The sequence below is a fragment of the Euleptes europaea genome, chromosome 20 (assembly GCF_029931775.1).
Source record: "Euleptes europaea isolate rEulEur1 chromosome 20, rEulEur1.hap1, whole genome shotgun sequence".
In the NCBI taxonomy this organism is placed as follows: Eukaryota; Metazoa; Chordata; class Lepidosauria; order Squamata; family Sphaerodactylidae; genus Euleptes; species Euleptes europaea.
The window spans coordinates 4,771,187-4,784,176 of NC_079331.1; the positions used below are offsets into that span (position 1 = coordinate 4,771,187).

The 12,990-nt window shown below is 48.0% G+C and overlaps 1 protein-coding gene across 1 annotated transcript in view; it reads left to right on the top strand.

Annotated features, from left to right (window-relative positions):
- SCAPER (S-phase cyclin A associated protein in the ER) overlaps window positions 1-12,990 on the top strand; it is a 125,326-nt gene that overhangs the window by 75,742 nt on the left and 36,594 nt on the right. Inside the window, exons 25-26 of the mRNA XM_056865979.1 lie at window positions 27-150; window positions 12,522-12,751. Coding sequence (XP_056721957.1) covers window positions 27-150; window positions 12,522-12,751 — 354 coding nt within the window. The remainder of the gene's footprint in view (window positions 1-26; window positions 151-12,521; window positions 12,752-12,990) is intronic.

Below are 12,990 nucleotides of genomic sequence, written 5' to 3' on the forward strand. Positions count from 1 at the left end.
AAAAATATTATTGCTTTTTCTTCTAGGTCACTCTGCAGCACGATAAACGCCTACCACCTGGCCTGCAGCAACTGTGCGGAAAACTGCGCCTACATTTTGTTCAGCAACAGGATCACTTTCTTGATGGATCTGTTGATGCACCAGTTAATGGTACGTAAAGTTTCGATGTTCAATTTGCCGGTGGAATTTCCCAGTTCTTGGGTGCTGGGTGCGTGTGATACTCGCGGCAGCTGCTCCCTTTGCAGCCATGTCCTCTTGTGAACAAAGAGGAAGAAGAAAGGCTGAAAGGCATTTTCAATTCCATGTCCAGAGGCTGGATGCAGGAAATAGAGCTAATTTGGTGTAGGGGTCAATGTGTCAGACTAGGCCTGGGGAGACGCAGGCTCAAATCCCCCATTGAAACCCATTGAATGATCTTGGCCAAATCACTAATTCTTAGTGTAATTCTTAGCGTCTCCCTTCTTAGTACTGACCCTGCTTAGCTTCCAAGATCTGAAGAGATCGGGTTACATTTTGCTGCCTTTCCTTCTCAAAGGCGTACAACCTGGAAATCTTACCGATCTCTAAGGTGCTAGCGGTCTGGAAGCTATAGCTCTTCTACTGCAGACAAACACAGCTACTGACCTGAAACTATCTTCATAGACTAGCATTTGTATCTGCTTTCCTGGACTAGAGGCTCTGATGAAGGGAGGCCATGGTCCACGAATGCTAAGTTTCTAGAATTTTTTGGGGGGTACATCCCATATCGGGAGGAGGAAAGCTCATAGGGGAAGAGTTTAGTTCTAAAAATTTAGGTTCATCAGCTTGCCTTCTGTGCAGTCCCACAGGCTGGCAGCAGAGGAATTCTTAAAAGCTTCTAGAAGCTTCCGAGTGCTTGGAGCGCTCCCCCCTCCTCGCCCGAAGCCGAGCGCGGGCTCTTTTCCCACCCAAACGGTCACATGACGAGGGGGGGAGCGCTCCTCCCTCAGTTCTCCGCCGCCGTGGAGGGAGGACCATCTTCAGGTGTGCTCTGAGGAACTCACCTCAGACCTTTTCTCCCGCTGTAGGGGAGCTTTTTCTTCAATAATGGCACTTTTAAAACAAATGTACAAATTGCGGTCTGGCGGTGGTGACTAATGACGAGCAAGATCAGTGTCTTGACTGTCTCAGAGAATCGCATATCTTCGAGACCTGCCCTTCATTCTGGCTCCTCACTCCGAAGGCCCGGCGTTTCAGCAGGTGGTGGTCAGACTCAGATTTAAGCGAACTGGTCTGTTTCCACGAGGTGCCATGTGAAACTGGGTACCACCCATCTTATCTTCTTGTTTTAATTCCTAAAATGCATACCGCCTTAAAAGTGTGTGTCTCAACGAGTTTGCAAGTCAATTTTTTTTTCAAAAGCATTGAACGGCAAAACTTTTTACTTTCATTTAATTTCTAATGTCATTAAATATTTTATTAGAAGCTCATTTTTAATTCATGGCGGACCTGCTCATCATGAGATATTTAGTCTAGAATTGCTACTTATAAATTGTATGTGTATATTTTCATGAGCCAAGCGGTTTGTTAATTGAAAAGTTATGTATGGGCCTTAAATAATTCACACGGCGCTGTTCGAATCAACAAAGCCATAGGACGGTTGACGGACAGCGAAAAAGAAGCGTTCCAAAAGAGTGCCGCGTACACAAAGGGAACCAGAATGCCACTTGTAAATTCTGCTTGTTGAGCTGTTCTCTGCCCGTTGTGTTTCGGTTGGAACTTTCTCTGAGGAAATTAGGGGTACTGGCCAAGAAGAGGCTCCATTTTGTAGCCACAAATATGGTCAAGGAAGAATGCTCCCCTCACACTCTCCAAAATTCTATAAGCAGTTATGAGAGCAAGTAGACCAATTTTCTCGCCACTACCCCATCGTATCAGGTCAGAGGAGATGGTCTCCAGTCGGGAACAAGTTGCGCATCAGCCTTCTAGACCTCCAGACCACAAGCTTGGCTTTGGAAATCAAAGACATTCCATCTCTGTCTGATAAAATCACAGTTGTGGCGTACGTGAGAATCATTCGGGAAGAACAAGATCTCCCTCCCCCTAGCGGGATAGTAAAATTCCTTTTAAAATAGACAGTAGCTCTTTCTGAGTAATCCACATCAGGGGCCATAGGATAATAGAAGGTGAAGCTCTAAATCCTGGCACTTGGTGTCTGCCTCTTCAAGTTTTCCAGACCTGTGGGCAATTGTCCTTGGGGTCCTGACTTTTAGGTCTGTTTGCAGTGGAGGGGAATACAGTTGTAAAAGGTTTCTTCAGCAGGCACAAAGAGCACGGGAAAGTAGAAACGGACGTACTTTCTCCGAGCCGGCCGAGAAGTTTACAGTCTGAAATTTCTCCCCTTCCGTCAATTGCCACAGCAACCCAGGCCATTATGGCAATGGATAATCCCCGCCTGCACAATTTCGGCTGGGGTGCTCTTGAAGTCCAGACGTTCTGAGGCTGAATGACAAGTGTCTTTTCTCAGGGCAGAGTCTAGACCTGCCGGCTCAGAACCCTGTGTGGTGCAACAATCTACCCTTCATCTCACCGCTTAAGTTCTGAACGGCTGTCATATCGGAGACTTAGCCACTCAGACAAAGTGGTCTCCGCTTTAGCCCTTTCACAAAAGGATCTCCTGGAAGTTTCTCTTAGACTGGCGGATCTTTACAAACTGGTTCAAGGACTATTAAAGTGAAACCCTAGGGCGAAACCATGTCAGCGAAAATTCTGTCCGTTACTTGAATTTTCTTTAGTTAAAAAATCAAATATGTATATGAGATAATCGCTCTTTCAGTTTTGAACCATGATTATTGCAGCAGCTGAACAGCTGCAGCATAACCAGTTAGTTCTTGAGTTTTGGCAAATGCTGTCTTTCCATTCCTAGAAAGGTCTATGTGTAAACCTTGTAATTCATAATGCAACCTTTAAATCCCATATTTTAATGCATGCCTATGGTTTGGCAAGGCTCACCTGCTGTATTTCGATACTCGTTCTTTTTTTATGTTTTAAAAATAACCTCCGTGGGGCATGACAGATTAATTTCTAATCATGTGGTCTCAGGTAGATCAAAGGGGCCTTCCCAAATGCTTTTGGGGGGGGGGGAAACCAAGCCGGCCAAACCAGGAAGGAACCTGAGCTCACCTGAACTTCGTCTGAGGTGCTTTTGTTCATTCAAGTTCGTGCTTTTCTCTCCGAAGGAACACGGCCCACCGTGGGTTAAACAATTCCACCGTTTGGCAAGCCAGGGAATTAAAAACTAAGTAAGGAGAACTGGATTCCTGCTCCCGCTGCTTCTTGAGGGTAGCCTCTAAATTGTTTTCATTTTAGAGTCAAGTTAGGCATGACTACAGTACATTCTGTCTTGGACAAAGCTAAGCTAGACACCTAAGAATGGGAAGAGGGCACTGTTCTTCTCCATAAATGGGCCAGTCCAGTTAACAACCGGGTAAAAAACAAATTGTGCATCGCGTTGCTACATTAAGTTTTGAAGACCTATCAAGGAATATGGCTGGGAAGCCACCTCCTAAATATGTGCATATTTTATTTCTAATACTTTAAAATTCTGCCTTTCTCACCCAGAGTAGCTAACACGAATGGTAAAATATTGGTATTCCAGAAAAAATAAATGAATTCATTATTGGTGTACCACCTGTTTGTGCATGAACTGTTGTCCATCCATTAAGATGTTCCTCCCAGGGCCTTCTGGGGGTTTCTCCCCCATCAGAAGTGCAGCAGCTGGTTACAAGGGCCAGGGCCTTCTTGGTTGTGGGACCGCGCCCCTTGAAAACCCTTTCTTCTCAAGTTGGACTGGTTCCTTTGGACCCCGGGCAAAAGCTGCCAGGATTTGGATTGTTGGTTTTCTCTTTCTGTGGTTCTGAAACTCAAGTTAGTTTTTTATGTTCTACGGGGGTTTTTTTGGGGTGGGGGAGATCATGTAATTTTACTTTCATTGTTTTTAGCTGCATTTGAATGCACTGTGAGGTGTTCTGAACAAATATCATTTGGAACGGTAGGACACAAAATGGGATCCTACAGAACTTTTCTTCCAATAGCAGTGCTTTGCTGCCAGCGCAAGGCAATTCCTAAAGCTCCGCCACTCGCGAAAATTCCCCACTGATGTTAATAATTATTATAGCCTAACACAGAAGTATCTTTCACCCTTCTGGCCTAAGAAGCAGCGGAAACTCTTTGAATCTTTTAATACAAAAAGTGAGGCCGAGAGCCAGTTTTGTTCAGAAGCAAGTCCCGTTGAGTTTGGTGGTGCTTACTCCCTAGCAAACACGGCTAGGACCGTCCTCTGATTCTCTCGTTGTTGTGTTTTTTCGATGAAACTGTTTTTAACAGATGCGTTTGTCACGCAGTTCTGATATGAACAAATTACGGAGCTTTTCTACCCGTGCTTTAGGATATTTTCTTCCATTTAAAACTTTCTTTTAAAAATGTACAGTTGAAAACCTTATTAAAATAAACGGTGTAGTCCAATATACCAGCAGTATAGTCCAATGGCATTTCTTAGTCAGCGTCAGCAGGACTGGCTTTTAGTATTCGGGTTTTACTAGCCATTGTTCTTCTCGGGGGGGGGTCTTCTCGTTCCTGGCGGGAGACTGAACGGGCTGGAAATGTCAGGAGCTCAAAGCTTTGTTTAGTCCCGGCCAGGTAATGCCAGTCACCTCTGTCTTTCCCCCCTCCACCACCCTGCTATCGGCCTCAACCCTGACCTCGGCAGACCACCCACCTTCGGAAGCCGCCTCGGCGCAGAGCTTAATTGTTCAGTTTGCGGAGAGGAGAGCCAGCAGTATTTACTGCAAAATACACGCCGAAAGCGCACCTTTATTATTATTTTTTTTCTCCCCCTGCAAAGAAAGTTTCTGTTTGGGCAAGCCCGGGGACTTGACGTCTGCAGGAACCGCCGCAACCCTGCCGATTTACCCGAGCAGGGTCCAGACGCGAAGACCGAAACGATCAGAGATAAAGACTGCGCAAGGTGTACGCAGTCCCCTTCCCCTCCTTCCGCACACGTCCCCCGAGGCGATCCTCCTTAGAAGCACTTTCTGCTTTTAAGAGTAAATGCAGTCGCGAAATAATATTATCTTGTTATCCTGTGGCGGCAGCCAAGAGATACTTTAGGTAAACCTAGGGATTTTTGTTAATAACACAGCCCTGCTAACATTTCTGGTCTGTCCATCAGTCTTGCCATAAATTGTTCACACAATGATTTAATTGTGTCTAAATGAGCGGGAGAGAGTGGGAGAGATGTTCAGGGAAAAACCTGAACTTTAGATTCATACTTCTGAAAAAACAAAGGTATGGATATTCTAGCTTCTCTACCACCACCACCCAGGAAGGAAGTGAGAAGAAGAGTTGGTTTTTATAACCCACTTTTTTCTATCTTGAAGGAGTCTCAAAGCGGCTTACAATCCACTTCCCCCCACACAACAGGCACCTTGTGAGATAGGCGGGGCTGAGAGAGTTCAGAGTAGGGTTGCCAGCTCCGGGTTGGGAAATACCTGGAGATTTTGGGGGCGGAGCCTGAGGAGGGCAGGGTTTGGGATGGGGGAAGGACTTCAATGCCATAGAGTCCAATTGCCAAAGCGGCCGTTTTCCCCAGGGGAACTGATCTCTATTGGCTGGAGATCAGTTGTAATAGCAGCATGTTTTCTTGCGATATTTTGTTGAGTTTTAATCAAAAGTATGACATGACTTTGGTTTTTTGGCACCCATACATTTACAGACTGGATCTCAAGACGGCAGGCTTGCCTTCTCCTTTGTTCCCCACCCCCTACCTCCTAGAACGGCTATCACATATCCTGTACACAAAGCACGGGACAGATGGGGAGGGGTTCAGGGAAAGAGAGGGGCTGCCGCTACGAATTTCTTTCCTGGCTGACTGAACCAAGAGGGCTTCCAGTGCGTTTATAGCTTGGAGACGCACCGAGCGGGAATGCTGCTGAGTTCGACGTGCTGCTCACAAGCCAGGCTAAAAGATGCAGGCGAGCAAACTCTTAAGGCACTGGGAAGAGCCTAATCCTCTCGTACGGTGCCAGCACAATACGTTAAAACCTGATTGATTGTTCTGGGCTCAGTTCAGGCAAACTGAGACGCAACTTGGAAAGCTGAAATTGTTTGCACTACTGTGTTTGTTGGGGGGTACAATATTTCTGCCTCTGAGTGCCGGAGAGCACCCATCGATCACTCTTGTTGCCTTTCATCCACACAACCATACAGCGATATGAGCAGTGGCAGGAAGAGAAGACTGAGAGGTGATATGATGACCATCTTCAAGTACTTGAAGGGCTGTGATACAGAGGATGGTGCTGGGTTGTTTTCTGTGGCCCCAGAAGGTCGGACCAGAACCAACGGGTTGAAATTAAATCAGAAGAGTTTCCGTCTGGACATTAGGAAGAATTTTCTAACAATTAGAGCGGTTCCTCAGTGGAACAGGCTTCCTCGGGAGGTGGTGAGCTCTCTTTCCCTGGAGGTTTTTAAGAAGAGGCTAGATGGCCACCTGTCAGCAAAACTGATTCTATGACCTTAGGCAGATCATGAGAGGGAGGGCACCTTGGCCATCTTCTGGGCATGGAGTATGGGTCACTGGAGGTGTGGGTGGGGGGAGGTAGTTGTGAATTTCCGGCATTGTGCAGAGGGTTGGACTAGATGACCCTGGTGGTCCCTTCCAACTCTATGATTCTATAAATAGCTTCCACCCTGTAGGCTAATAGATGCCAGCTTGTGGTTAGCATTGATGGCCAGTGGCTACTAGCTATTGCCACACACTCGAGCGAGCACTTCAGTGCTTGAGAGCCAGCATGGCGTAGTGGTTAGGAATGACAGGCTCTAATCTGGAGAACCAGGTTGGTTTCCCCTCTCCTCCACATGAAGCCTGTTGGGTGACCCTGGGCTAGACACAGTTCTCTCTGAACTCTTTCAGCCCCACCTACCTCACGAGGTGTCTGTTGTGGAGAAGGGAAGGTGACTGTAAGCTGCTTTGAGGCTCCTTAAAAAAGTAGAGAAAAGGGGGGGTATAAAAGCCAACTCTCCTTCTGTTTGAGCACAACCAGCAAAGGAGGTAGGTGTCTGCATTCTGGTAGCAGAAGCCTTGGAATGACAGAACTGTTGAAAACATGCTTCTTCAGCAAGGTTCTAAGGGCCAGACAAGGTGCCTCTGGGAACCTGCTTTGCTTTGGGGAAGAAGGAAGTGAGTTGAACACATGAAGCTGCCTTATATGGAATCAGACCCTCGGTCCATCAAAGTCAGTATTGTCTACACTGACCGGCAGCGGCTCTCCAGGGTCTCAGGCAGAGGTCTTTCACTTCACCTCCTTACCTAGTCCCTGTAACTGGAGATGCTGGAGATTGCCGGGGATTGAACCTGAGACCTTCTGCATGCCAAGCAGATGCTCTACCATGGCCCCCCTGATGTCATGCAACCTCTGGCCACGTGCCCTTCTGAGTTTCTATGCGCCGAGAGTGCCGTTTTCAGCCTCCAGCCCCCCCCCACCCAATTTCTTCAGGGGAGCTTCTGGAGGGGTGAGCCCAAGGCCAGTTCTTTCCCACAAGACTTGCTTCTCTTCGGCAGCTCCAGGCTGCTCCTGCCTGTCTGGGGTGAGGAAAGCAAGACTCGGCACCGAAGCGATGCGCGCCTGAAGTTGTAGTCACGAAGGGTGGATCGCAAGCTGATTCCTTGAACCGTGGATGGCCGTACCCCTCGACAGCGGGTGGCCTTTCCACCTGGGTGGCAAAGTTCTTAACGCTGCTTCAGCATCTTTGAAGGGTTCTGTCAAAACTTCTCAAGGTTTTGCTATTTATGAAGACGCTGAGGGTCACCTGGCACGGGGCAGCCCCACGGCTCTGCCTCGCAGCAGCTTTTAATAGTTTGCCTTCTAGATACAAGGCCCAGCCCATGCTAGGAATGACTAACAGGTGAGCCAGTCTTAGAAACACACCATTGCGTTGCCTTTAAAAAGGAATCCAGGGCACGCCAAGTGGTATGACCCTCATTAGCCTTGCGTTGAAGAAGAAGAGGAGTTGGTTTTTATATGCCGACTTTCTCTACCACTTAAGGGAGACTCAAACTGGCTTCCAATCACCTTCCCTTCCCCTCCCCACAACACACACCCTGTGAGGTAGGGTGGGGCTGAGAGCAGACCTGACGCATAACATCCTTCTGTATTCATCCTCAGGGGATTTCTCGGGGCCAAGCCAGAGATGTTGAGGATTCTGGGACTGGAATGCCAAGGAGGGTTGTTGTTGTTTTTTTAATGCAGTTATCAGGCACACAGGGACCCAATTTAGATTGAGAGCCAGCGTGGTGTAGTGGTGAAGAGCGGTGGTTTGGAGTGATGCACTCCGATTTGGAGAACTGGGTTTGATTCCCCACTCCTCCACATGAGCAGCGGAGGCTAATCTGGAGAACCGGGTTGGTTTCCCCACTCCTCCACGTGAAGCCAGCTGGGTGACCTTGGGCCAGTCACAGCTCTCTTAGAGCGCTCTCAGCCCCACCTACATCACAGGGTGTCTGTTGCCGGGAGAGGAAGGGAAGGTGATTGATTCTTCCTTAAGTGGTAGAGAAAGTCAGCATATAAAAACCAACTCTCCTCCTCCTCCTTCTTTGCAACGTTTTCCTGAGCTGAAATCACTCTGGGGAGTTGCTGTTTGTTTCCTTGTGGAAGCATACAGGTACCAGTATGGATGCCTATACGTTCTGCTCACTGGAGCACGTAGCCATTTCAGATTGGGAAGGTGGCACAGGGGAAGGCTTAATACTCTCCTCATGCCGTGGTCCTAATCTGAATTGAGCCCCATACCCCTGGTTAATTTAATATGTTAGAAACTCCAATCACGGAACTCCCTAGATCCTATCTGGTTTTGTCCTCTCAGTAGTATCAATTACTCCACCTGCCCAGAATTGCAGTGGTAAAGGGGAAATGGTAAAAACAGCATGTGAACTATTTTAACGTGGAACAGGCTTCCTCGGGAGGTGGCGAGCTCTCCTTCCCTGGAGGTTTTTCAGCAGAGGCTAGATGTCCCTCTGTCAGCTATGCTGGTTCTATGACCTTAGGCAGATGATGAGAGGGGAGGGCATCTTGGCCATCTTCTGGGCATGGAGTAGGGGTCACTGTGTGTGTGTGTGGGAGGTAGTTGTGAATTTCCTGCATTGTGCAGGGGGTTGGACTAGATGACCCTGGTGATCCCTTCCAACTCCATGATTCTAGGATGGGGAGATGTTACATAGAGAGGCCAGTGTTTTGCTCAGCCAGCCAGACCTTTGTCCTATTCTTTTTTACCAACGACAGGCTGTCGTGAACATTCCTTAGCGGGCATTTCCATTCCTTCAGCCAGTTCCACGGCATCGCGCCAGTTGAGCCGACAGGTGCCAGAGACTTAGTCGCCATATTAACGTGTTACAAAAGGGAGGCATGTTTAACGCTGCAGAGGAAACCCAAAGCCCTTTCTCCACTGCCGCCCGTCTGGAATTACATTCGCGGCATTCAAAAGGGAAACCGTTTACAAAATATTATGGTAAATTTAAAAAAAAAAACCTCTCGGGAAAAACAGCAGTATGCAGTGCAAGCGGCACGGGCTGTTAATTGCTTTGAAATTACAGTATCTGCCTTAGTAATTAAATAGGCGCACGTGTTTTAAATATAATCCACCGACTTTGGTAGACTATCAGAATCATTAGGCGTGAATTACCCCAGTCTGTGTAAATTACAGGAGGAACATAATCCCCTTTCTTCAGCCGAACTTGGATCAGCGGCCAAAGTCTTCTCACTCGCTCGCTTGGCTCGCTACCAGGAACAGACTATTACAATGAATTTTAAGTACCTACTCCGGGCTCAGAGCTAATGAATAATAAAGAAAATGTGCATGTCGTTGTTGTGTCACTGAGTGTTACTGTATTCCCACCGAGAGGGATACTGCACTCGGCGATGGGGTGGCCGTCTTTTGCGAATGCGCCATTGAGTGGGAAGATTTTGGAGAGAGGAAAAAATCAGTCAAAGTCGGCTCGGTTATCGATCAAACCCTCGTTCCCAGAGTTCAGTTGGGAGGTGCACGGTGCGGCCACTTTACTGAAACTGGGTTGTCTGTCCCGGTTGTTGCCTGGGTGAGAGACTTCCTTCCACCTCACATGGGGAGAGGCCGTGGCTCAGTGGCAGAGCATCTGCTTGGCATGCAGAAGGTCCCAGGTTCAATCCCTGGCATCTCCAGTTAAAGGGACTAGGCAAGTAGGTGATGGGAGAGACCTCTACCTGAGACCCTGGAGAGCCGCTGCCGGTCTGAGTAGACAGTACTGACTTTGATGGACCAAGAGTCTGATTCAGTAAAAAGCAGCTTCATATGTTCATATGCTGTGTTGTGCTGAACGTGTATGCGTTTTCAGTTGATAATAGTTCAGATGTTTTCATATTCACCGCCTTGGGGACCCTGATCAGGTAAAATAAAAAGGATTGAAGTAAAGTGAAAAACAAACCATCTTGTGGTTCATGATAGGGGTACATTCATAAAATAAATCTACCGAGTTGGGAAGAGGCAGTGGTTTGTCTGATCCTCATTCCAAAGTTCCCGTGAACCTTTGCTTCCTTTCCAAATGGGCACGTGGGTCATGACGAGTTTGAAAGCCCCAGAGCAGAGCTTGTTATTAGCTCTCCTGGTTTAAATGAAAGCGTTTTCCAGGACTGCAAAGCGGGGAGGGAAGTATAACATTTTGGCTCCGCCTCCTACAGCAGCCATTTTGGGGCAGTGCTCTCCACTCTCAGAATTATGTCGGTGCCCGCAAAGCTCAAAAAGGTTGGGGACACCTACTATGAAGTACTGTGTAGGACGATCGCCTTCTTACAACACCAGTAAAGCACCCAGTAAAGTCTCTCTTGCTGCTTTTCTCTTTTCTCTCCCTCCGCAATAATAATTCATTGCACACAAAAAAGAGTAAATATGATTCCAGCATTTTCTAACACGAATTGAACAGGTTGGATCCCAAGGTTCCTTGGCACGAGCAGAAGGCACTTCCTCTTGCGTAAGGGAAGGATCTTTGACTTCTGCCATTTCCTGACTTGAGATGCAGCCCCCCCCCCGCCCCCCATTCTCAGGGCTCCCCAATCCACTTTTCCAGGAAGATCCCGTTCGTCGACAAGAGTTCCCGTCAGCGATCCTCGAGGTCCACCCACGCAACGTAAATAATATCAAGAGGGAAGGTTGCGTACGTGACGTTGGGAGCATCTCCAGCTCCAAGCTTTTCAAGTTCTGCCACCGATTCTTGACTAATCGGGTGCTATTTCAGCACTGAGAACAATGCCGTATTGGTCCCCGGCAACTTTTCCCCCCCAGCTCTGGGAAGGTTTCAGCACTTTCTCCCAGCTGGACAGCTCCAAGTGGAAATTGAGCCAGGTCCAGGAACTGGGTTGAGGGCCCTTCTCCACCAGTTCCTCTTTTTGTAAACCAAGTCCCAACGAGTAAGAGAGGCGAGAGGTGAGACCAGTCTGACGCGGAAGCTTCTCATTTGAGCCGATCACTTTGATTTCTTAGGCACAGTTAGGGTAGGGGGGACCGCATCCCTTTGTTCACACACGAACACATGAAACTGCCTTATACTGAACCAGACCCTCAGTCCATCAAAGTCAGTATTGTCTACTCAGACTGTCAGCAGCTCTCCAGGGTCTCAGGGCAGAGGTCTTTCCCATCACCATCAAAGTCAGTATTGTCTACTCAGACCGGCAGCGGCTCTCCAGGGTCTCAGGCAGAGGCCTTTCCCATCACCTACTGCCTGGTCCTCTTAACTGGAGATGCCAGGGATTGAACATGGGACTTTCTGCATGCAAGGCAAATGAGCCAAGTCAGATTGAACCTGCGACTTTCTGCAAACCGAGCGATTCCCACTTCACCCCGAATGTAATAATGCCTGAGACCTGTTCAGCGACCCCCTATCATGCTCCCAATGAAGAAATGGGTGCCTTTTCCTTTTTTAAAAAATCTAGTTTTTAAAAAAACTGGATCTAAGCAAGCTTTGAGGATGTCTGAATCTATGTAGCTTCACAATTGTTGACATTTTCTTTTTTTCCCATGCAGCGCCCCGTTGACTCACAATTTCTACAGCAAATCATGGGGGCCAGTGATATGAATGGGTTGAAGGAAGGGCATAACGCAAATTCATGGGGCGGCAGGATTACTTGAGACCAGGCTGGCTTAGTCTTAAACAGGGATGTCAAACATACAGCCCGGGGGGGGGGGGGCGGATCCGGTCCCTTGAGAGCTATTATCTGGCCTGTGAGGCCCCCCCCCCAGTCTAGGCTTGCGAGGCCCTGCCCAGCCAAGAAGCATTTATGTCATATCCGGCCCTCATAACAAATGAGTTCGACACCCCTGGTCTAAAATATGTAACTGTCAAAATCTAGGATACGATAGCAAGTAGTGGAATGCTCCTTTCTGGCTCCTTGCTATTAACTTTCAAGGTAATTTGGAACGTACTCATTAAAAAAAATAGAAATACATTTACCACCCTGGTTTTGTTGCGTATGTTTATGTAGGTTTATGTTCCGGATGACCTCAATGCCACTTTGGGGAGGACGGCCAACAGGCAAGCGTTCGAAGGCCTGACACCGGGCGTTCTGAGAATCACAGCCGTGGTGTTTGAAAGTCTGATCTCCAGCGTGCCTTATGGGAACCACCAGACCTGCGGCCCAAAACTGATTCAGGAAACGAAAAACAAGACGTCGCCCGTCGAAGCCTTTAACACTAGGATACAGGACCTCATCAGGTAAGAGGACGGGTGTTGTGGTTATGATTTTCGGGGCGTACCCAAAGCTGAAAGACAAGGGAAACGGTCCAGCCTGTGCTCAGAGCCTGGCCCTAAATGAAATTCCTCCTCCCCAAAATTATGGGAGATGGCTGGACCTTAATGGGCCATGTGGCAGTGTTTAGAACAGTGGCTCCCAAACTTTCAAGGCCACCGCCCCCTTGGTTCCACAAACTCAAGCCCAGTGCCCCCTACCCTAT